This window comes from Capricornis sumatraensis, chromosome 8 (genome assembly GCF_032405125.1).
Source record: "Capricornis sumatraensis isolate serow.1 chromosome 8, serow.2, whole genome shotgun sequence".
In the NCBI taxonomy this organism is placed as follows: Eukaryota; Metazoa; Chordata; class Mammalia; order Artiodactyla; family Bovidae; genus Capricornis; species Capricornis sumatraensis.
Genome location: NC_091076.1, coordinates 92,174,587 through 92,198,438, shown reverse-complemented (window position 1 = coordinate 92,198,438; position 23,852 = coordinate 92,174,587). Strand labels below are relative to the sequence as shown.

The window sequence follows — 23,852 nt, the reverse complement described above, 5'->3', positions numbered from 1 at the left end:
TTACAGTCTTTACTCTGTGCTTCTGTCTCCCTGTCCCTGGTGGGTTGCGGTGTTGTCTGGTATCTTTTCTGTCCCTGCCTTGGTGTAGCCTGCCCCAAGTCCTGGTCTTCGCCCCATCCCTTCCCACCCCTGCTTTATTTCACGCCCCTGCTTTCCTTGCCATGGGGGTTGTCACCAGCTCATACATGGGAGGGAGTGGACAGTGCAGGAGGGGCAGGAGCCAGGCCCACGGCCTCAGAGAGGGGAGTGGAGCCCAGGAGGAGGCTGTGGAAACTGAAGAGGGCTTGGCGGAGCCAGCGGGCCAGGAGGGGAGCCACTGACCACCCGATTCTCTGCATCCCATGACGGCTTCATTTTCTTTTCCCACCTCAGTCTCACCACTGCTGACTGCATCCCAGAGCTCCCAGCACCTGGGACAAGTTCAGATTTCTCTGGGGTTTGGGAGGAAGACAGGCTGGAGAAGGAGAGAGAGACCCGGAAGGGTGCACAGTCGATCTGGACTGGGCTTTGTGTGTGTGTAAGGTCACTGTTTAGCAGGGATATGATGTGTGTGTGCTCACGCTCCCGTGCAGATGTGACTAGGTTCACTGAGGTGGATAGATGCATCAGTTCAAAGTGTCAGGTCTTCCATTTAACTTTTTGATATTCACAGCTGTGAAAAATCCGGGGAATGGTAGTCTCTTAAGGATGACCTGTGACTCCTTGCTAAGAGGAGGAAAGGGGTAACTAGGTGAGGTCAAGTAGCCCTTCCTCCCAGCCTCTGGCACCATTTGTTGTTTACGTACAAAACCAGACCTGAGGCTGAGCCCTGAATAGACTCAGTGAGAGCGCTCTTGGCCAGGATAGGGGTGGGGGTGGAGGGAGAAATGGGTTTGGTCTTATTGTCAGTCCTGAGCTATGTGGGAAAGGAGGGCAGGAGGTGGGGGCAGATTGGCCCAGGGCAGCGGAGCCAGTGGAGGAGCCTCGTGGGGGCTTAGCCCCAAAGCACAGGTTCTCTCTGGGGCCTCTGTGCTTCCAGCAGGCTGGGGATCGCCACCTTCAGCTTGTCTTCTCTGTGTGCTGAGTGCTCCAGTTCTGCCCTTTTCAAGCTAGGAGTGCACGTGGGTTGGTACAGATTCCAGACCTTGTCCTGGGATCCCCGGGAATTGGGAGCTGGGTGGGGCAGTGCTAGCTTATGTCCCTCCTCACTTGCACAGTTGAGCTGCATCTCAAGGTAGTATTTGTGTAATCCTGACTTTGATGCTAGATGACCTGCAGTTTCCATCATTTGGCATCTCTGGGCTTCAGTTTGCAGGAATTGGAAAGTGAGGGAACTGGACGAGGTGGCCTCAGTTGTTCTGTGATCTCTCATGTCTCACTGAACCCAGATGGATCCAGGGCACAGTAAATCCTGGGTGTTGGCACCATCAGGAGCCTTCTGTCATGAGAAGCTTATGGCTGTGATGGAAGAGGCGAGCCTGCATGGGGATGTGAATCCTCCATGCCTGGGGAAAGTGATCTCTAAATTTCATTAAAACAAGCTTATTTGGCTGCATCAGGTCCCAGTTGTGGCACCTGGGGTCTTCCTTGTGGCAGGCGGTATCTTGTGGCGCGCGGGCCCTGGTGTGGCGTTCGGGCTTATTGCTCCTCTGCATGTGGGATCTTAGTTCCCTGACCAGGGATCGAACCTGTGTCCCCTGCATTGCAAGGCGGATGCTTAACCACTGAACCACTAGGGAAGCTCCCTCTTAATTTAATCAGACCTTGAACTTGGTTAGCCAAGCCAGTGATAGTACAGCAGGTTAATTAATACTGAATGCCCCCTGAGCTTTCTGCATTATGTTTCTTGAGGGAGAGCTGAGGACCTCCCCTGAGGGCTACTTTCCTCCAGCTGAGAGCAGGAGGGTCAGGTGACCCGCCTGCTCTAGGTGACTGCCAGCTCCCAATCCCCTCTGCCCTTTCCTGGCCTCTGGTGAACCCCTCTAGGAGCAGGAAAGAGCCAGCTGGGAGGAGGCTGTGGGGAGAAGGTCGGGTGGAAGGCCGATGAGATAAGCCTACAACAAACCTCTTTCTTGCACCTGCACTGACCTAGAATCAAGAGGTTTAAATCCTGACATGAGCTGGCTTATGTCCAAGTTCACAGGTGGTAAGGATTGCTGGGCATCTGTTTGAAGTCTTCTAGTGAACAACAAGGTCCTACTGTATAGCACAGGGAACTATATTCAGTGTCCTGTGAGATATATATGTACTTGTGTGTGTGTGTGTGTGTGTATTTGTGTCACTTTGCTATACAGCAGAAATTAATACAGCATTGTAAATCAGCTGTGCTTCAATTAAAAAATAAAAAGTCCGCAGGACTTCTCTGGTGGTTCTGTGGTTAAGACTCCATGCTTCCACTGCAGGGAGCACAGATTCAATACTTGGACAAGGAACTAAGATCCTTCATGCTGAGCAGCATGGCCGAGCCTCCTGCCACCCCCACCTCCCCTGCCCCCACACCAAAGTTAGAAAAAAATGTATCTTTCAGTCACTCTGATTGGGAGAACTTAACTTTTTTTTTTCAGATGACTTTAAAAATAATTGATCAGGACTTCCCTGATGGTCCAGTGGTTAAGAATCTGCCTGCCAGTGCAGGGGATCCCTGGGCCAAGAACTAAGATCCTACATGCCCCGAGGCAGCTCAGGCCACGCATGGCAACTGCTGAGCCTGTGCCCTAGAGCCTATGCGCGATAAGGGAAACCATCACAATGAGAAGCCCATGCACCACAACGGAGAGTAGCTCCTGCAACTAGAGAAAGCCAGCACTCAGCAATGAAGACCTAGCACAGCCAAAAAAAAACTGATCAAGCCCTCATTTGCATATATACACCTTTCCTGTAGGAATTCTGCTGTCCATTCACTGTTGAGCCCTTTGCCAGCCAGGCAAGACTTCTCCGCTCTTTTCTCACTCTCTGCTACCTCTTTGCAGAACAAATCCAGGCGCATCGTCCCCCAGGTTGTCCGAGTTCCGTCCTCTTGCCTTCCTTTGCAGTTTTGATGAGTCACTCTCCCCGGACCTGGGGCGAGGAGGGGTCTGGCAGGGAGCCCCTAGGGGTGTGTGTACTGGGTGCACTCGCTGTGTCTCTGCCCACCAGGAAAGAGCGCCACCCTCTTCAGCCGCCACACCAAGGCCATTGTGTGGGGCATGCAGACCCGGGCTGTGCAGGGCATGCTGGACTTCGACTACGTCTGCTCCCGTGACGAGCCCTCGGTGGCTGCCATGGTCTACCCGTTCACGTGAGTCACTCAGGGCAGGGAGACTGGATGCAACCACCGAGTGGGAGGTCCTCATCGCGTCTCCTCTGACAGCAACACAGCTGGGGGGCCTTGGCTTATCCCCCCTTGCTGGGGAGGCGTCTGCCCATCTCAGATGGGGGCAGTTGATGTTTCTGGGGGATCTCTTTCCCATAAACTAAACTCTTTGAAGACGGCGACCCTGCCTTTTTACCCTCTGGGTGAAGTTCCTCCTGAGCCCGGGCAGGTTGACCATGTCCTTAGCCCTCCTCTGCCTTTTTCACAGCGGGGACCACAAACAGAAGTTTTACTGGGGTCACAAGGAGATCCTGATCCCCGTCTTCAAGAACATGGCTGATGCCATGAAGAAGCACCCGGAGGTAGACGTGCTAATCAACTTCGCCTCCCTGCGCTCAGCCTACGACAGCACCATGGAGACCATGAATTACACTCAGGTAGCTCACTGCGCCCTGGGGGTGGGAGGCCGGGCGAGTCCTGAATGGTGTCCACCGGAGACAAAGGCCTTGGGTCTCGGGACTGGCCAGTGATTTGGATGAAAGTGGTGGGAGACTTGATCTTCAGGAGGTGATGGGGTCTCTGAGGGTAGGCGGGCTGCTCACCTGGGCTGCCAGAGTGCAGGATCATCCATACCCACCAGGTGCTCTCCGTGCTGAGACTGGTTTTGAAAACAGGATCAAAAGCATTATTTTTATTGTAAGATTGTTACACATTTGTTGTCGAAAAAAATGCTGATAAGTAAGAAGAGGATAAATATCTCAAGATTAATTTCCCAGAAACACGGTTGCTGACTCTGTGTACATCCTTATCCATACCTTTTTCTGGATTTGAACAAATGGAATAACGTAACTGTTTTATAATCCATCTCTGTCAGTGATGCTTTCCACATCAGTATTTACCATTTTTGCTTTTTCAAGTCTCGGGATGAGCAGATATCTTTCATTGCTTCCCCACGTAGATGTCTAGAAGTCACACTGCTGCACCAGAATGTGCAGCTTTGAAAGCCTTTGATCCATCCTGCTTGCCAACACTGTTGATGTTGTTCAGTTGCTAAGTCGTGTCCGACTCTTTGTGACCCCATCGCCTACAGCATGCCAGGCCTCCCTGGCCAACACTGAATGCTTGGATTTAAAGAACATATATACGTGATAGAATGATAGGCATGCTATTTAATTTGCATAGCTTTGATTATTAACTAAAATGAGCTTTTGAAAATATGTGTTGGCCATTTGCACTCTATGATGTGGCCTCCCTTCTTTTTCTTCTATTGATGTGTTTATCTTTTTTGTTATTGATTTGTAAGAGCTCTTACAGATTAAGATAGTCATTTTTCTGTTTAAAATTATTGTCTGATACAGAACTGACTTGTTTCAGTTTATGACTAGAAAACATAAACTTGTTTTGATATCTAGGTGAAGCGAAAAAAAAACCCACAAAACATATCTGTTAAAAATGAGCAGCTTTTCTAGTCTGGAGTACAGATTGGTGAACTACAGCCCAAAGGGACAAACCCAGCCCCCTGCCTGTTGTTGTAAACAAAGTTTTATTGAAATACAGACAAGCTCATTCATTTACACATTGTCCATGGTAGCTTTTATGCTTCGAAGGCAAAATGTACTAGTTACCCCCGGAGACCGTATGACTAACAAACCCTCAAACACTGTCTTACACTTTATAGAAAAGGTTTGTGTGGGATCTTTCTCACTCAACCCCACCTGCTCTGGCTTTTCCCTTAGCCTACTCTCTGGTCCAAGTGTGGAAACAGCTTGTTTCCATCATGCGGCTTATTCCTATAGCTGGTTTATCATCAGGCACCTGGACAGATGGGGCTGAGTCATGTCAGTTTTTGGATGGGCGAGAATATAACAGCTTTGACTACAGCAAGTTTCCTGGAACCTTTGCTTCCGCTTGGTTACGGACTCACTGTGGTAGTAACCACTGGAGAGCAGTTTCAGGTGCCTCTCTTTTGGGGGAGGGTTGGACGACCAGAGGCTGGTGGGAAGAAGGAGGTGCATATTGTCGTGTTTACTCCTGGGAGAGGTCTGGGAGGTGGGTTCAGGAAAGGTTGCAGCCTTGTCGTCTCACGTGGTGAAACGATAACTGCCCCTCATGCTCTAGATCCGGACCATCGCCATCATAGCCGAAGGCATCCCTGAGGCCCTCACGAGGAAGCTGATCAAGAAGGCGGAGCAGAAGGGAGTGACCATCATTGGACCTGCCACCGTGAGTGTCCCTTCTGCTTCCGGGCTCTCAGAAAGCTCATTGTTGCCTCTTCTGTCTCCCGTCTGGTTTGAAAAGATTGAGAGTACCTGCTGAAAGTCAGTCTGTCCATTGCCAGTTTTTGCTTGCTTATTCTGACGGCTCCTGCAACCTGCAAAAGCCTACTTTCCCAATAAGCGATTGTACCCAGGCCCCAGCAGTGGAAGCGCTGTGTTCTAACCACTGGACCACCAGCGAGTTCCCTGTCCATTTTCAGTTAATTTTTTAAAGGGCTGTCGCCCCAGACCATATCCCCTTTATAGTTTCAAGGGACTAACAAGCTTTTTTTAAGTGTTTGTCCATCCTCATACAACCACCACAGCATGGTCTTTGATTATTCATTCCTGCAACTGTGAACCAAAGAGAAATCTACCTAGGGGCCTTATTCTTGACACAAAGCTTCCTGGTATAACAAAAAATGGCCCTGTGAATGTTTTTTGTTGTTTGTTTTTACTTAATTGTTATACTAAAAATTTGGTTGAAGCTAAGATTTTTGAGCTAAGCCAGGGACCTTTCTTCTCGGGGGTGGAGGGTGATCTTGAGCAGAGTACTCGCTTGCATTAGACACCTTTACTGGATGACATTGTCCTTTTGGAGCAAAAGAGGTTATTTAACCCTGAGTGTGCACATCTGTATCTGCAATTATAAGCCACCTCATGGCTCCTTTTTCCTGTGCAATGTCTCTTGAGGGGGAGAAGAACCTTCCTCAGCAGGAAACCACAGGTGCAGGTGCTGGCCAAGGTGGGCTGGGCGGGCGATCCTGGGCTGTGACTCGGCAGAGCTCTGTGGTCACTCAGCCTGCCCTCCTCCCTGACTGAAGTTCCCACCCTGGCAGGTTGGTGGCATCAAGCCTGGGTGCTTTAAGATCGGGAACACTGGCGGAATGCTGGACAACATCCTGGCCTCTAAGCTGTACCGCCCGGGCAGTGTGGCCTACGTCTCGCGTTCGGGAGGCATGTCCAACGAGCTCAACAATATCATCTCTCGAACCACGGATGGCGTCTACGAGGGCGTGGCCATTGGTGGGGACAGGTGACCTTTTTTAACTTTGTATTTTGTATTGGGATATAGCCAATGGTGGCTCAAATGGTAAAGAATCTGCCTGCAGTGCCAGAGACCCAGGTTCTATCTCTGATTTGGGAAGCTCACCTGGAAAAGAGAATGGATATCCACTCCAGTATTCTCACCTGGAGAATTCCATAGACAGAAGAACCTGGCAGGCTACAGTCCATGGGGTCACAAAGAGTTGGACATGACTGAGCAAGTAACACTTCCACTTTCATATCCAGTTAACAATGTTGTGATAGTTTCAGGTGAACATCAAAGGAACTCAGCCATACATATTCATGTATCCATTCTCCCCTAGACTCCTCTCCCATCTAGGCTGCCATATAACATTGAGCAGAGTTCATGTGCTATACAGTAGGTACTTGTTGGTTATCCATTTTAGACATAGATGTGTGTACATGACCATCCCAATTTCCCTAAAAAGATGTTTCAAAAGGGTTTTGGGCTTCAGGTGTAATTCTGTTGTCTGATTTGTAGCCCGAGGAAGACAGCAGAGGGCAGTGCTTAGCAGGCCCTATTCCGAAATCGGGCCCAAGGGGTTCGAATCCTAGTTTCTGTGTTTGGGGTAGCAGGGTTCGGGGATGGGGTGGCTGCTGCAATCCTGGGGAGGTTACCAGCCCTCCCTAGACCTCTATCAACCTTGTAGAGCAAATATATTCCCCACTGGGGCTTTTTGAAGTATTGGTGGTGGTGGTGGTTTAGTCTCTAAGTCATGTCCGAGTCTTGTGACCCCGTGGACTGTAGCCCGCCAGGCTCTTCTGTCCATGGGGATTCTCCAGGCAAGAATACTGAAGTGGGTTGCCATTTCCTTCTCCAGGGTTTAGAGGATTAAATGAGACTAATACAGGGCTTGATGCTTAGTAAATACTCGGTGTTAATTGCAGTTAGTAAGTATGAAAGGGAGGGGACTTCCCTGGTGGTCCAGTGGTTAGGATTCTAAGCTCTCACTGCCAAGGGCCCAGTTCAATCCCTGGAACTAAAATCCCACAAGCTATGCAGGGCAGCCAAATTTAAAAAAGAGGGAAAGAGAAAACTGTTCTTTTATTCATTAACAAATATGAGGGTAATTTTCTAGCGCAGTTTTCTGATTCTCTGCAGATACCCCCAACTCAGGGTCCTACAGTTCAATTAAATTCTGGACATTGTCTATCTGGAAATAGCATCATAGCATCGGATCCCATAGGTTTGGGGCTTGGTCCCCTAGGACTCTGCAAACTCCAGCCTCTGGTACTTCTGAACACTGGCTATAAATCAGTGGGGGATCGGAAGGGTGGTCCTGTGACTCCCTCCTCAGGTTTAATAATTTGCTAGAAAGGCTTGCAGAACTCAGGAAAAATTTACTCACAGGCTTCCTGGGTTATTACAAAAGTATGGAACGAGGTGGAAGAGGGTGATGGGTCATGGCATGGAGAGTACACGGAGCGTCTGTGCCTTCTCCGTTGAGCACATTGTACCAGCCTGCCAAGAGTTGCCTCATGAAGACAAAACACACTGCTATCCACCCCCGTGACTCAGAAAATGACAAAGGTTTTATGCGTGCTGGGTCAGGAACCAGTGCCAAAGACCAAATAGCAAAACAAAAGATGCTCTCAGTACCCTTGTCACTCAGATAGTGAGGGTTCTCAGAGCTCTGTGCCAGGAACTGGAAGCAGAGACATATATATATATATATTTTTTTTTTTTTTTTCTTACTATGTCTCAAATTGTGTTCTTATTATTTTCTGTTAGTAGGAACAATAATCAGTAGGTTATCAATTGAGTAATGTCTTAGAGCAATGCCTGGTACTTGTTACCATGATAAATGTTTGCTATTACTGTTTACTGTTATTACTACAGCTATTGTTTGGCCTAGAAACCAAAAGCTGTTAAGACTGAGTCACCTTGTCAACCCTCCTGGGCCTCCCAGATCATTCCGAATGGAACACCTGAGTGAGAAGGGACTTCCGCTGAGGTCTCTGGGGAGGTGGTCTTAGGACCCCTAGTCCCTTGGTACTCCTTGACAGAAGGCTCCAAGTCAGACAGGTCTGGGCGGTGCTACCAGTTATATTGTCCTCTTGGGATTTAATGCTCCTGAGTATATCAAAAGGACCTTGGAGATCTGAAGCCTACTTGGCCTTAAGTCCTTCTGCAAACTCATGTGACAGTAGAAAATTAAAATATTTTGGCCTGTACATAGACCTTCTAGCAATAGCCTAGGATGCAGCTTGGGATACAGTATTCATTATCTATTGCTGTGTTTCTTAAAAATCACTACCTCAAAACAAAGTGACTGCAGTGATAAACGTGTATCCTCATGGTTCCTGTGCTTTAGGAGCCAGGGCTTGGTTGGGAGGTTCTGGCAAGTGCAGGGGAGGTCTCTGTTGAGGTGGTCAGGTATGGGCAGGCTGCAGGTGCCCGGCAGATGGGCTTCTGCCCTGATGGCTGAGAATCCTTCCCCCAGCCACTACTCTTGGCTGCCTTCCCCCAAAATGAGTTAGTCAGGGGAGAGTGTTGAACGACCCAAATGCAGAAAGAGAGGCATGAATTTCCACCTTTTTAAAGGAACGTATGGACATATTGTATTTATTTATTTATTTTGGTCATGCTGCACAGCATGTGGAATCTTAGTTCCTCAACCAGGGATCAAATCTGTGTTCCCTGAAGTGGAAGCACAGAGTCTTGACCACTAGACCGCCTGGGAAGTCCCCGTGGACATATTTTACAATTACCTGCCATGTGCACCCTCCAGGTGTCTCTCACTGCCGTGGGAACGTCTCTGCGCGTATTAATTCCTCTTCTTCCCCTTCCCTTGTGTTCCATTTACTCCCTCCCCCCTCCCCGTTACTCCTGAGGCATCTCCAGACCCTCACTGAGCATCCACACCCACAAAAAACTCCAACCTGTTCTTAGTACACGTGTGTTTCCCACACCTGTACTCACACCTCACCTCACTGCACCTCCTGCTCTCACCAGGTACCCCGGCTCAACGTTTATGGATCACGTGTTACGTTATCAGGACACTCCAGGAGTCAAAATGATTGTGGTTCTCGGAGAGGTAAGTTTGTTTGGTTTTGTTTTTTTTTTTTTTTCTTTTTATAAAAGTCATGGGATTTTGGTTTTTAAGAAAGTCATGCATTTTGTTTATGTATAACTGAAAGTGACGGTCCCTGGCTGGCCCCAGTCTGTCCCTGGTGGGTGGAGTGGATAGCTGGAGTCAAAGAACCTCTCTGATATGTGCCCCTGATCAGATCTGGCCCTAAATTATCTCATACCCTTAGATCAGGAAGGGGGAGTTCTAGGAACTCTCCGAGGATACCCATCATCGTTTGAGAATACTTTGTGGCATCTCTCATCTCCATCTTTCACGCTGTTATTTGAGCAAAGCCCCTGTTCCCTCCTCTTCAAGTTGGAGCTCTGGGCTCCTGCCTGACTCAGGACAGATTTTCCTGCTGCTCTGGGAGCAGCTCAGCATGGATTCCACTGGCTCAGGGGCTTTTTCTTGTCGCCTGGCAGATAGGGGGCACGGAGGAGTATAAGATCTGCCGGGGCGTCACGGAGGGCCGCATCACCAAGCCCGTGGTCTGCTGGTGCATCGGGACCTGTGCAGCCATGTTCTCCTCCGAGGTAGGCCCGGGACTGGCCCCTGCTGGGCTGGGGTCCCAGGGAGGGCATCTCTGGGAAACCATGTGGGCCTCTTGGCAAGTGGCTGGTTTCGTCAATAAGCATGCGTTACCTGCTTGGTTACCGCAAGGGCCAGGTGGGCCCCTCCTCTCTAGAAGCTCAAGTCCAATTGCAAGAGACAAATTCATCCCCAGATTGAGGCCAGAGCAAGGCTTTGTGTCCCTCTTCAGAGTACGAGTACTGCCTGGATTAGTTGAGATGGCATCTAGAGAAGATGAAGTGCTCCTTAAGGGATGAGAAGGAGTTTTGCTGAGCAAAATGGGGGGGCGGGGAGGGAGAGGACATAACCTAGGCTCAGAGCTGGCGGGGAGCTGGTGAGAAGTCCTGTGTGGACAGGGATTGTAGAGGAAAGCCTCTGGATATGTTAATATGACCTGATAAATATGAAAGTGCCTGGGAGCAGAAGTCCAGCCTGTGGTGCATGTTAGAAGCCCTCTGAGCTCTCCCACTCCTGCCGGGTGGGACTGGCCAGACCTCAGCCCCTGGAGTCCAGCTTAGAGAATCCTCTGTCTTAAAGAAGGCCCACCCACTAATCATGAAACCAAGGAAACAACCGCTTGTCACCCATCAGTTCGTCAGCAGCTGAGTGTCAGACCTTGACCTCTGCTGTGTGTATATAAAGTAAAATTTGGTCATTAAGGCTTCCTGCAGCAGTGGTAATTCCTACACTTAAACCCTCAGTCCTTGGACTTCCCTGGTGGTCCAGTGGTTCAGAATCTATGCTACCACTGCAGGAGACACAGGTTCCGTCCTTAGATGGGAAACTGAGATCCCACACGCTGCGAGGTGCGGCCACCCTCGGTTCTTCCTTCCAGTAAGCCTGTCACACTACCCTTTCCCCTTAGGTTGACTGCCTTTCTCCTTCAGATTCCTGTCACCTCCAAATAGCACTGTTTGTCTGGATGTAAAATGTACCTCTCCTGTGAACTAGCAGCTCAGTTTCTGCTAATTTACTTGGTGGATGTGCGTGCAGAACTGTTTAGAAGTATGTGTACTTGGAGGATACTTGCTGCCATGTGGTGATGGCAAGACATGGAAACACCCAACACTGGATGGGAGGGGACTGTGTTGTGTCCTCATGGCATGACCATGTAATAGAACACTGAGTATAAGAACAAGGTGGATCTTGAGATGTCGATGTAGAAAGGGTTCATGTGGGATCCAAGAAGGGGCAAGTTGTGGCAGATGCTTACCGTAGGATCCACTTTGTGTAACTGTGAACTGGACGTGTGTGTATCTTTTTTCCGAATAAATGAAAGGGAAGGGAGCGGGTCATGTATCTTGCCCATCCTCCAGGGCTGAGCTCCACTTCCACAGGCCTTAGAGTTAGCTCCTGGTGGATCTGTATGACTGGGGCGAGTCGTTTCGCCTCTCTGTACCTCATTTTCCTGAGCTGTAGAAAGGAGATGATTCTGAGGGATTTCCCTGCTGGCCCAGTGGCTAAGACTCCATACTTCCACTGCAAAGGGGCAATAGGTTCGATACCTGTTCAGGGAACTAAGATCCCACATGCTGCCTGATGTGGCCATGAAAAAGAGGCGTTGCGGGGATGATTCGGGATTGCTGTGTGGCTAAGAAGGTAATTGTAAACTGATGTGGCCATGAAAAAGAGGCGTTGGGGGGATGATTCGGGATTGCTGTGTGGCTAAGTTAAGAAGGTAATTGTAAAGGTGTGGCACATACAGGTCTTAGCAAATACTGGTTTCCAGTCTTCAACACACCTGTTCCATGAAGCCGTTCCTTAGTCTGTTTCTTCGTGGCTGCTCTCCGTTCCACTAGAACTAGTTCTAGAACTCACACAATGCTACTTCCCAGCATCGGTCAGTCGTGTCCAACTCTCTGTGACCCCATGGACTGTAGCCTACCAGGCTCCTCTGTCCATGGGATTTTCCAGGCAATAGTACTGGAGTGGATTGCCATTTCCTTCCCCAGGGGATCTTCCCGACTCAGGGATTGAACCTGGGTCTCCCACATTGTAGACAGACGCTTTACCGTCTGAGCCACCAGGGAAGTCCGTTCCACTACAACATCTGAAAATAGTTCCTCCCACCCCTGCAGGCTTTCTGTTAATCAGCTCTGCTTTACGGCAGCCCCCAGCATGCTGAGGACCCCTCCAAGAAGGTGAGGACCCTGCTCATTTGTTTCTGGGCAGGTGCTCATCATCACCCTCGGGGTAGGGCAGGTTCTTGAAGTATTTTGCTTTTTTGGGGGGAGGGGGTTAAAAATGATTATTTTTGGCTGTCCTGGGTCTTCAGTACTGAAGGGCTTTTCCTCTAGTGGCGGTGTGTGGGCTTCTCACTGCGGGGGCTCCTCTTGTTGAGGAGCGCAGGCACTAGGGTGCGAGGGCTTCAGCAGCTGCAGCGCGTGGGCTCAGTAGTTGTGGCTTAGTTGCTCCACGGCATGTGGGAATCTTCTCGGATCAGGGATGGAACCCGTGTTTCCTGCAATGACAGGTGGATTCTTTACCCCTGAGCCGCCTGGGAAACCCTCAAGGTGTTTTATTTTTGCTTTTTATTCATTTTTTAAAAAAACTTTCTTTATGTAGTTTCAAGAATACACGAACATAGAGTAGTACCGTGATGGTCCAGCTAAGTGTTTTTTGATTCCTTGAACAGGTCTCATGACCTTGCAGAGCTCTCTGCCCCATAGAGGAGGTGAGATAGGTACACCACACAATATCCTCAGTTCAGTGCCTCGGGGAAATGGAACTGAGAACCGGGAGATGGGACTTCCCTGGTGGTACAGTGGATAGGAATCCGCCTGCCAGTGCAGCGGACACGAGTTCAATCCATCATCAGGAGAGATTCCCCATGTTGCAGAGCAACTAAGCTACAGCTGCTGAGCCTGTGCTCTTCAAAACAGAAGCCATGGCAATGAGAAGCCCGCGCATCTCAACTAGAGAGTAGCCCCCACTTGTCACAGCTAGAGAAAGCCCGCACAAAGCAACACAAGACCCAGGGCAGCCAAGAATAAATTAAAACATAGCAGGTATATTAAAAAAAGAAGAAGAATTGGGAGTAGAGATAAGAGGACAGTGGTAGGATGGCGGTGTCCCAAAACGCTGGTCCCATAGCTGCTGCTGCTGCTGCTGATTCGCTTAGTCATGTCCGACTCTATGTGACCCCATGGACTGTAGCCTGCCAGGCTCCTCTGTCCATGGGATTCTCCAGGCAGGAATGCTGGAGTGGGTTGCCATGCCCTCCTCCAGGGGATCTTCCTGATCCAAGGATTGAACCCGGGTCTCCTGCACTGCAGGTGGATTCTTAACTGCTGAGCCATCAGAGTCCTGTAGCGATGGTCCGCAAAACAAAACAAAAACCAATGAAAAGGAAGCTTCTATAAATTCTGAACATACTCAGATTTCATTATCTCCCTTTTAAAAGCTTTAGCTCTGAGAAATCTGAGTTAAACTTGCTTAACTTCTTTAAGTCTGGTGTTCGTTGAGTTTATGTGATTGCACAGTCTCTTCTTCACACCCTATCTACCCACGCAGATTAAGTTATGTACAGAAGGCCCTGGGACCTTGCTTTGAAGCATGTGTCTTCAAGCCTTGCTAACCAAAGAGTGGTTCTGGTTTACCTTTTTAACACTTCAGCTCTGGGACTTCCCTGGTAGTCCCAGTGGTTAAGACTTTGCACTTCCAATGCAGGGGCTGTGGGTTTGATCCCTGGTCAGGGAACTAAGACCCACGTGCCGTGCAGCACAGCCAAAAAAAAATGATGATAAAATTAAAAGAAGAAAACAACTTAGGCCACATTCATTGTCTGGTTTAAATGCTGCCACATACCGCCTGTGTGACCTTGGCAAGTTACTCTATTGCTCTGTGCTTCCACTTCCTTGTTGAGAGGAAACAGTTGTAGGTACCAAATGATGACATTTGTGAAGCTTTTAGAAAAGTGCCTGGAGGCAGTGTTCTTTGGGGCTTCCCTTGTAGCTCATTGTTTAAAGAGTCCGACTGCAATGCAAGAGCCTTGGGTTCAATCCCTGGGTTGGGAAGATCCCCTGGAGAAGGAAATGGCAACCCATGCTGGTATTCTTTCCTGGAGAATCCCATGGACAGAGGAGCCTGGCAGGCTACAGTCTATGGGGTCGCAAGAGTCCGAGTGAGACACGACTGAATGACTAAGCATGAGCCTACATATGAAGTGTTATTTAAACGGGGAAGATATGATTATCACACCTGCCCTGATAAGAGTTTTGCACCACATTTCATTAAGTTAATCTCTTTGATACAGTTACCACATAGCTCTTCTGATTGGTTTTTTTCTTCTCTCCCCATAACCAGCTCCCTACCCCATATTCCATTGGGTTTATAGTTTAATCTTAGTTCATGCTCAGGTGGACGGGGGCAATAGCTAATTAGCTCCCTTTGATTGTTGCTATGTGGGAATATAGGCCAAATGGTGCAAAATGTGGCTTTTCTTTTTAAAAAAGAGTGGCAATTTGGATTTTTACAGGAAATCTTCTGGGGTTCTGTTTTGTTTAGTAAGGGTACATACTTCATCCAAAGTACGTGCAGGACAGTCAGGTCACACTTACGAGCTCCGCAGCTTGGCAGGGTGTAACTTCTCACAGTTGCCCCAAACTGACTGCTACTCTGTGTCCCCTCATCTCCACCCCTACCCAGGAAGGGCCCCATGGGAAGCCAGAGGAAGGTGTTTGTGGAGCTGGACACCAGGCTCATATACTGGCTCCAGCGCCCCAGCTGTGTGACCTTGAGTAAGCTCTTGAACTTCTTGGTGCCTCAGACTCTCATCTGTGCCTGAGAGTCAGCCAGCGCACCTATTCAGTGAGCCTTCTGGGGGCCTGAAGTGATTCACGTAGAGCAAGGGTCCCCAGTCTCCAGGATCTGATGCCTGATGAGCTGAGGTGGAACTGATGTAATAATAATAGAAATAAAATGCACAGTGAATGTAATGCGCTTGAGTCATCCCGAGATTATCACCACCACGCCCCCTGCCCTGACACCCCCTGGTCTGTGGGAAAATTGTCTTCCACAAAACTGGCCCCTGGTGCCAGAAAGGTGGGGGACCGCTGACATAGAGCATTGAATGGGGTCTGGCCTGTAATCAGTGCCAACATCCTCAGGGGCCTTCTCTTAGGGGATTGACTGGCCTGCTAAAGCCGTTCTTCTTTGCATTCCAGGTCCAGTTTGGCCACGCTGGAGCTTGTGCCAATCAGGCTTCCGAAACTGCAGTTGCCAAGAACCAGGCCTTGAAGGAGGCCGGAGTGTTTGTGCCCCGGAGCTTCGATGAGCTTGGAGAAATCATCCAGTAAGTGGACCTGGGGAGGGTGGCACCTCCCTGCCCCTTTCCCAGTCCCTCGCCAGGGCAGCAGCCTTGCCTGAATACAGGTGTCCAATATGCCTGGTCTCTCTCAGGCATCTAAGGCAGCTCTTCAGATGGTCCAGAATCTTTCCTTTTTGGCTTTCTTTTTTTCTAACTTGTTTCTAAAAGCAGCAGTTACAGGCTGTTCAGACTGGGCTTAAAACATTCAGTTTCTGAGCCTACCTACTTGGTGGGCCATGAATGAGAGACAAGCGTAGGAACATTCATCCATTACATGAGCTGTTGTCTCTTCCTGTTCCTCCCCTCTGGCCTTCCTTGGCCTCCAGACTCAGCCTTCTCTAAGGTCCCGTTCAGAGGTAGTGGGGCCAGTCTTGGCTAGAACCTGTTTTCATTTAGTTTTTGGGAACCCACCTGGTAAGGGTAAGCTGCTGACAAGGGGGGATACGGGGCTGGGAATCTCTGGGGTTAGATGGACGAGCATTCGAGAGATGCCCTAGAAGAGCCCAGAAGAATGAAATCCACGTGGATGTCTCTTCTCCTCCGTTTTCCTGCCTCCCAGGTCCGTGTACGAGGATCTTGTGGCCAGAGGAGTCATTGTACCTGCTCAGGAGGTTCCGCCCCCCACGGTACCCATGGACTACTCTTGGGCCCGGGTAGGTGCCCCGCGTTGTCCCCAACCATGTGTGTGGCTGAGGTATGCTGGAGCTTGTGAGGTGGCCCCTTCTGACCAGCCAGAGAGACAGATGCAGGGCCCAGGAGGGGGCAAGGGCAGCGTGTACCTCCCACAGTGGTGTGGCCTAACCTGGAAACAGGGGCTGGGGACAGACAATGTCCTCTAGAGCTATCTGCACCTGCTAAGAGATTTCAGGCTACTAGTCTAAGGCAGGGACATAGATATAGAGCAAATTCTCTTATCTACAAGATCTCTTAGAAATCCATTTTTAAAAGACCAATAACCCATTAGAACAATGGGTAGGAGCTGTTCTTTCAACATGAAGAGTTGCTCAGCTTCACTCCTTATAAAAGAAACCAAAGTAGAAACTGCGATACCAGTTATCTCCTACAGGTCAGCCTGTAGGACCAAAAAAGACCAAAAAAAAAAATTCTCCGATATATTGTTTGTATGGGTGTGAAGAGGGTGGAGGGGCTTCCCTGGTGGTTCAGCGGTAAAGAATCTGCCAACAATGCAGGAGCCACAGGCGATGTGGGTTCAACCTTTGAGTCAGGAAGATCCCCTGGAGGAGGGCATGGCAACCCACTCCAGTATTCTTTGCCTGGACAGTCCCATGGACAGAGGAGCCTGGTGGGCTACCATCCATAGGGTTGCAAAGAGTTGGGCATGACTGAAGCGACTTGGCACGCACGATGAGGCTGGTACGTTGATTCGTTGGTGATGGGAGTAGCGTTGGCGTGACCTCTCTGAAAGGCACGTGGATAACATCAGTTCAGTATAACAGCACTCATACCGTATGACCCAGCAATTCCTTGTCTGGAAAGCTCCCTGAAGGAAATGCTTGCATGTACACATATGTTCAAGAATATTTTTTGAGCTGATGGTCATCGGTGGAGGAATGGCCGAATGTGGGGCTGTTATGAGGGGATACTCGACAGCAGTTAAACGGAATGAACTCGATCTATATATATGCTAACGTGTGTAGCACTCAGATTCATTGAATAAATAGTGCATTGTAGAACAGTGTTTCTATTATGAGTATGAAAAATGTAGGCATGCAAAATGATGTCTGTTCTCCATGTGTCCATGTGTGTACATAAAATCAGAGAAAGAAAGGTCCAGAAAAATGTTCACCAAACTAACAGACATGAAATCAGAAAACCAGGGTGGGTGGGGTGGAGGGCAAAGGCAACATGACTTCATCTGTTCTAGTGTCGATTTCTTGAAAGGAGAGTGTATTCTTGTTGCTTCTGTAATTAAAATATAATTAGAGGCATTACTTAAGTTCCGAAGGGATAACTAAAGAAACGGGCTTGGACAATTAGCTGGCACTGCCTGCCTTGTACCCCGACTTTGAAAACGGAAGATTCAGGACCTCACTGCTCTCCCTGTGGAAAAGGGCATGTTGAGGGGATTCTCCCACCTCCCCAGCCACGTGCCTCATTACATTTTGCTGGGGGACTAGCAGCTATGTGTAAAGTATTTAAAAATTGTCCCTTTGGAGTCATTCTTCCATTTCTTAGCCAGGTGACCTGGGGCTGGTTACTCTGTTGTGAGGTTAAAAGGAACTCCTGGATGCCAACAGCTAAGTGCCCTGCCTGAGTCCACAAACATTCAGTAAAGACAAGAAACAGGCCAGGCTGAGCAGATGCCATGGAGTGATTGCTCCTATTTTCTTGCCCCAAGTGATCTAGTCAAAGGGCTTTGTGATTCCTTCTCGGGAGGACTTTGAGAGTTGTTGCTTGGCCACCAGTATTTAAGACCTGGGACACTGGTTCTGGGCACAGATAGTGAGGACGTTCTGGGAGAATCGCTGGTCACCACAGCCCTGCTTGTCTCTGCCCCCATCTCTGCTCAGGAGTTGGGCTTGATCCGCAAACCTGCCTCGTTCATGACCAGCATCTGTGACGAGCGAGGACAGGAGCTTATCTACGCAGGCATGCCCATCACCGAGGTCTTCAAGGAGGAGATGGGCATTGGCGGGGTCCTCGGCCTCCTCTGGTTCCAGAAAAGGTGAGGCATGGAGGGCAGAAGAGGGTAGGGCCTTGTGATTCAGCGTTCATTTTCCTCCCCTGCCAAGGGAGTGGGAGTGGGCAGCTTTGGGGAACATGTCCAGGGCCAAGCTTTCTGGCCACAGATTAGTGGAAAGGTCAGAGGAAAGAGATACAGGTTCCTAAGTCTTCCAAGGATGGAAAGGCCAGCCTGAACCAACAGAAGTAGAAAGCAGTGACCTCATCAAGGATCTTGGATCAAGGATCTTTCCCTTGGGAACTTTTAAGGAAATGGGCCAGAGTTGAATGCAGGCCTGTTGAGAGAAAGGTCAGGGTTAGCACAGAAGGTCTGGATGCACCTAGTGGCTTAAAGAGTGCAGACCTGGTGGAGTTGCTCAACAGGCAGAAAGTACCTTATAGTGTGTCCTCTGAATCTGTGTCTTATCAGCTTGCATGGGGGGAAAAAATCAGCTTTCTCTGCAGCTCCCAAGCTCAGCCCTCCCCTGCGACTGACAGCTGGGCAAGGAGGCCAATGAATAGGTAGTCACAGAGCCCTGCCTTGGAGTGGTCCTGGGCAGAAAGCCAGGTGGAAATCTTGGTGTGTGTGCTGGTCTCACCTCCGAGAGATGGGTCTGGGTCCTGCCTTGAGCCCTTCCTGGGAAAAGTTCAAGGCTTGTAATACCTGACAGGTCTCACAGTGTGTGCTCTTGCGTCCCCACAGCTCCAGACTTGGAGGTATTTTGTTTTGTGGGGTTTCGTGTTTTTTTTTTTTTTTTTTTAATTGTGCTACACACTTTGTGGTATCTTAATTTCCCAATCTGGGATGGAACCTGCCCAAGCAGTGAAAGTGTGGAGTCCTAACCACTGGACCACCAGGGAACTCCCCAGACTTTGTTCTTAATCATCAGTGGGAGGTTGATCGCTGTGCACTGTGAAAGGGACCAGGGCCCTCACCTCCCCTGCCTGGCACGTGGAGAGTAGTAACTGCAAACACAGGTCCCACCCTGTCGCAGCAGCTCAGCTGAAAAAAACTGCCCAAAGAAGAGGTTTCAAGCCCTGCTTGCTAAGCTCAATTTTAAAAGCAGTATTTGATATCAGCAACATTCAGAGCCACTCAGGGATCAAAGAGTTCTGCCTTGGAGTTGTAAGACAGTGTTAGACCTGGATTGGGGGTTTGTTGCCCTTCTAGAGTTTGAGTGACTTGTTCAAGGAGACGGGAAACAGGAGGACCGTGGCCTTGTCAGTGTGTCTCCTGTTTTGTTCCAGTTCTCATGTCCCCTCCCCTGTCCTCGCCCTCCTCCAGGTTGCCCAAATACTCTTGCCAGTTCATAGAGATGTGCCTGATGGTGACAGCTGATCACGGGCCTGCCGTCTCTGGGGCTCATAACACCATCATCTGTGCTCGGGCCGGCAAGGACCTGGTCTCCAGCCTTACCTCGGGACTGCTCACCATCGTGAGTATTGTCATCCTAGGAGGTGAACAGCGGGGACTTTGGTTGGCATCATGCCACTTGGCTGCATTGCAGTCCTCGAGGGAGCCATGGTGTGTGAGACCCCATGCCGGGGGCTGTTGGGGGGAGCTCTGTATCATCCTGAGAAGCCGAAGGAGACTGACAGCTTGGAGTGACATGGGCTGGCTCCTCCCACAGGGCGACCGGTTCGGGGGTGCCCTGGATGCAGCAGCCAAGATGTTCAGCAAGGCCTTTGACAGTGGCATCATCCCCATGGAGTTCGTGAACAAGATGAAGAAGGAAGGAAAGCTTATCATGGGCATTGGTCACCGAGTGAAGTCGGTGAGTTGTCTTTCTCCTTCAGGCCCTGGGTCAGCGGGGTGTGGAGCACAGCCGGGCTCTTGGCTCCCAGCAGGCAAAAGCTTTGCTGACAGATGCCGACACTGAGCAGCTCTTTTTCCCATTCTAAAACAGATTGCCCCAAAACAGTGTCTATCATGTTCAGTTGTGGTGTGAAAATGTGATGAACTGGGACCTTGGTAACTTTAGCTTCCCAGGGACAGACATATCGGTCACTAGACAATGCTGCGGACTGGGGTAACAGCTCCAAAAATCTCAGTGGCTCCTGGGGCCAAGTTATGTTTAGAAATCAAAGAGAATGAGAGAAGAAGTGGCAGCTGCTTGGGCCCCCACAGGGACAGTTCAGGGTCCACGGCTCCACCGCTCCAGGAACCTCAGCGAGTTAGTCACTCTGCTGGCCTAAGTGGGGTGTATGACTCGGATTAATACAAGAGGATCCTGCGTTCATCCCGGCATCCCCATGCTGGGCCAGTGCAGAGTAAGTCCAGAGGTGGCTGGATGGCAAAGACTGAGCCGGAGACAGTGGTTTCTGCTGAGGGACATCCCATCTGGGCCTCGCAGAACTTGGGCCACCACCCCCAGCTCCCAGGCAGACGGCCCACGCACAGCACAGGGCACCTTGCCTAGCCAGCGTCGCGCCTGTGCTGCCATGCCATCTTTGGGTGCCTTCCTTCCTGGAGTCCATCCTGGCCTTGTGTGTCTTGGCCAAGGGAGGAGGTCACTGTGGTATTGGGACTTGGCACCCAGTCCGTCTCACGCCCCTGCTGATGGGACCGCCTAGTATGGGTCTCTGAACCGAGAGTTCATCTACACTCATTGCAGGTCCAGAGGGTTTCTTGGAATTTCAGGGGTGCTTTGCTGCCCCACTGCCAACATGTGCTTACTTAGTTAAAAACTAAGAACTCTGTAAAACTTGGTTACATCTTGACTAGGTTGCTGATGAGCAGTGTGGCTAGTGGCTTAGAACCTCAGACTTCCCGCTGAAAGGTGCATACTGCTTTTGGGGTTTTTTTTGTTTGTTGTTTGGTTTGGTTTTTGGCTGTGCTGCTCGGCCTGAGATTTTAGTTCCTCAACTGGGGATTGAAGCTGGGCTCCGGGCAGTGAAAGCGCAGAGTTCTAACCACTGGACCGCCAGGGAAGTCCTGCGCCCTGCTGCTTGACCCTGTAGGATCCATGGCTAATTTATTCAATATCTGCACATCTCGGGTGGTTTTGAGGCTCAAATAGGAGAGGACATCAGAAACCTTAAACCTCACAGCAGTGGATATGACACGTACAGCTGTGTCTACCTGTGACACAAGCAAGCACACGCCCCTTTTTTTGGCCTGTGTCATGCGAGGTCTTAGTTCCTCCACCAGGGATCAAACCCAGGCCCCTTGCAGTGGAAGTGCGGTGTCTTAACCACTGGACAACCAGGGAAGTCCCAGGAACATGTCTTGTAACAGCCATGTCAGAGTGGTTCCTCTAACTTTGGATCACTTCCTAGATCAACAATCCAGACATGCGCGTGCAGATTCTCAAAGATTATGTCAGACAGCACTTCCCTGCCACCCCCCTGCTCGACTACGCGCTGGAAGTAGAGAAGATTACCACCTCCAAGGTAAAAGAAAATGTTCCTAATTCCCAAATCAGGGTTTTGGGTGAATTTCTTGGAAAAAATGACTGCCAAGTCACAGTTTGATTGTGAGCTAAAATCAAACCCGGTTTTCTGAAAGATTTTTGTTTCTGTTGCTTAACTAAGTTGACACATACTCAGTGTCAACAAGAGTCCTCTGCTAGACCTTAGAAATCGAGACAGTCTCTCCTATAAACTGGGATGTGTTGGTGGGAGGTTTTAAAATAGCAGTCAGGAATTCATAGTAGTAGTTTTAGTAGTAATAGTGGAACATCATGCAGAACAAAAATGAGTAATAATGACAAATGCGTTGATTTTTTTTTTTTTTTTTTTTTTTGCCTTCCCAGAAACCAAACCTTATCCTGAATGTAGATGGTTTAATTGGAGTCGCATTTGTGGACATGCTTAGACACTGCGGGTCCTTCACTCGGTGAGCTTGCAGCTATTTTCTTCCTCCTAACGTTTATTGAGTTTTCTTGGTGATTCCTCCCAACTCCAAGAGCAATGCACGTTCATTAGAGAGCATTAAGAACTGCCTCTACGCCTACCACCCAGAACACCCTCCCTTTACTAATTAGAGTCCAAAGAGAGCTAGCTTCTCATTCCTGGGCAGAAATTATAGTGTCTGTGGGGAGGAGGGCAGTCATGTGAGCCACCTGAAAACTACAAGTGAATTGTGTGTTACAGGGAGGAAGCTGATGAATATATTGACATTGGAGCCCTCAACGGCATCTTTGTGCTGGGAAGGAGTATGGGCTTCATTGGTAAGTTAGTAGCAAGAGTCTGTTTGGTTTCGGTTTTTTGTTTGTTTGGTTTACCCCGTGGTTCAGGTATACCACTTACTTATGTGGCTAGTTTCTTTCTTTCTTAGGCTGTCCTGCACAGCTTGCAAGATCTTAGTTCCTCAAGCTGGGTCAAATCTCGGTCCTAACCACTGGACCACCAGGGAATTCCCCAGGCCAGTTTCTATCAGAGAGATGTCACATTGTTTTGATCATTGTTGCTAATTCTTCCTTTGCTAACTTCAGCTTTATCTTTGTTCCTTTTTTTCTTGGAAATGAGTTTGATTGCTAGCCTAGGAAAACAGAATGAGATCCAACAGTCCCTTTTACCAATGCAAACATCTACCTGTGGGAGGGACCTAGATGTACTTCCCCATTTTTGTGTGTATTAGTAAGATCTCCCTTCCTTGTCTTCTCTCCCTCACCAAAATTCAACACTCACCAGCTCTTAACAAAAAGATGCGTTTGCTCTGTTTTAGGACACTATCTTGATCAGAAGAGGCTGAAGCAGGGGCTCTACCGTCACCCATGGGATGATATTTCATATGTTCTTCCGGAACACATGAGCATGTAACAGCCAGGAACCCTATTACAATGAAGTGATGATGAGAACTCCTACCCTTGGGAAATAGCCACAGACATCCGGCACTGGCGCTTGCTTAAAGGATGGGCCTGGAGTATAAACAGCCCCCAGTGTACAGACATTGAAGACCAACATCCACAGGCTAACACTGTTCAGTCTACACAAAGAAGCTTAATATTTTTTTTTATAAGCATAGAAATAAGAACCCAGCCAATACTTGTGACATTTGCTCTGCTACCTGCTATATTTATTATATGGAAGCATCTAAGCACTGTCAGGATAGTGTTCTTCCTCATTGGAGGGTGTTACAAATGTTGCTTTCTTTTACTTTTTCCATTAGCTTAAAAAAAAAAGAAAAAGGTTTTCCCTTGAAGGAAGGGAATGATACTTTTAAGACCTCAAGATACTTTCCATTTAAAGGACCTCTACCCCTAATATCTTATTTTTTCTCTTTTCTTCCTCATATAACCTGAATAGCATTGTATTAATCTGATTTTTTTTTTAAGATCTTTTTGTATGTTGTGTGTTAGGAGTTTGTTTGGTATCTCCCTGTTGCAGACCAGCGTCTGCTTGTGTCAGGGGGAATGGGGCCACTGCGTCCTTAGCCATTGTTACAGAGTATGGGGAGTGGTCATTTAAAATGTAAACTTGTAACATACATATGTTTAAAATGGAAGCGCAAAGCAAAAAGCTGTGAAATGTTTTGTGTCTTATGTTCTCTGTATTTATGCACCTGACTTTTGTCTGTTATTGACTCTTCTCCAGCCAGTTTGCATCTGTAATCCACAAAGATTCCAGGCAGCTGCCACCTCAGTCTTTCCTCTGTATTATCATAGTTTGGTTTAAATAAA

At 49.0% G+C, this 23,852-nt stretch overlaps 1 protein-coding gene across 3 annotated transcripts in view; it reads left to right on the top strand.

Annotated features, from left to right (window-relative positions):
- Window positions 1-23,800, top strand: part of ACLY (ATP citrate lyase) — a 42,514-nt gene extending 18,714 nt beyond the window's left edge. For all 3 annotated transcript variants that reach the window (XM_068978279.1, XM_068978278.1, XM_068978281.1), the window contains 15 exons: window positions 3,115-3,256; window positions 3,540-3,708; window positions 5,390-5,494; window positions 6,366-6,562; window positions 9,551-9,632; window positions 10,091-10,201; window positions 15,404-15,531; window positions 16,106-16,199; window positions 18,078-18,232; window positions 19,514-19,664; window positions 19,860-20,003; window positions 21,508-21,621; window positions 21,984-22,066; window positions 22,324-22,400; window positions 22,898-23,800. In XM_068978279.1, coding sequence (XP_068834380.1) covers window positions 3,115-3,256; window positions 3,540-3,708; window positions 5,390-5,494; window positions 6,366-6,562; window positions 9,551-9,632; window positions 10,091-10,201; window positions 15,404-15,531; window positions 16,106-16,199; window positions 18,078-18,232; window positions 19,514-19,664; window positions 19,860-20,003; window positions 21,508-21,621; window positions 21,984-22,066; window positions 22,324-22,400; window positions 22,898-22,992 — 1,847 coding nt within the window. In that variant the 3' untranslated portion in view covers window positions 22,993-23,800. The remainder of the gene's footprint in view (window positions 1-3,114; window positions 3,257-3,539; window positions 3,709-5,389; window positions 5,495-6,365; window positions 6,563-9,550; window positions 9,633-10,090; window positions 10,202-15,403; window positions 15,532-16,105; window positions 16,200-18,077; window positions 18,233-19,513; window positions 19,665-19,859; window positions 20,004-21,507; window positions 21,622-21,983; window positions 22,067-22,323; window positions 22,401-22,897) is intronic.
- Window positions 23,801-23,852: the final 52 nt, after the last annotated feature.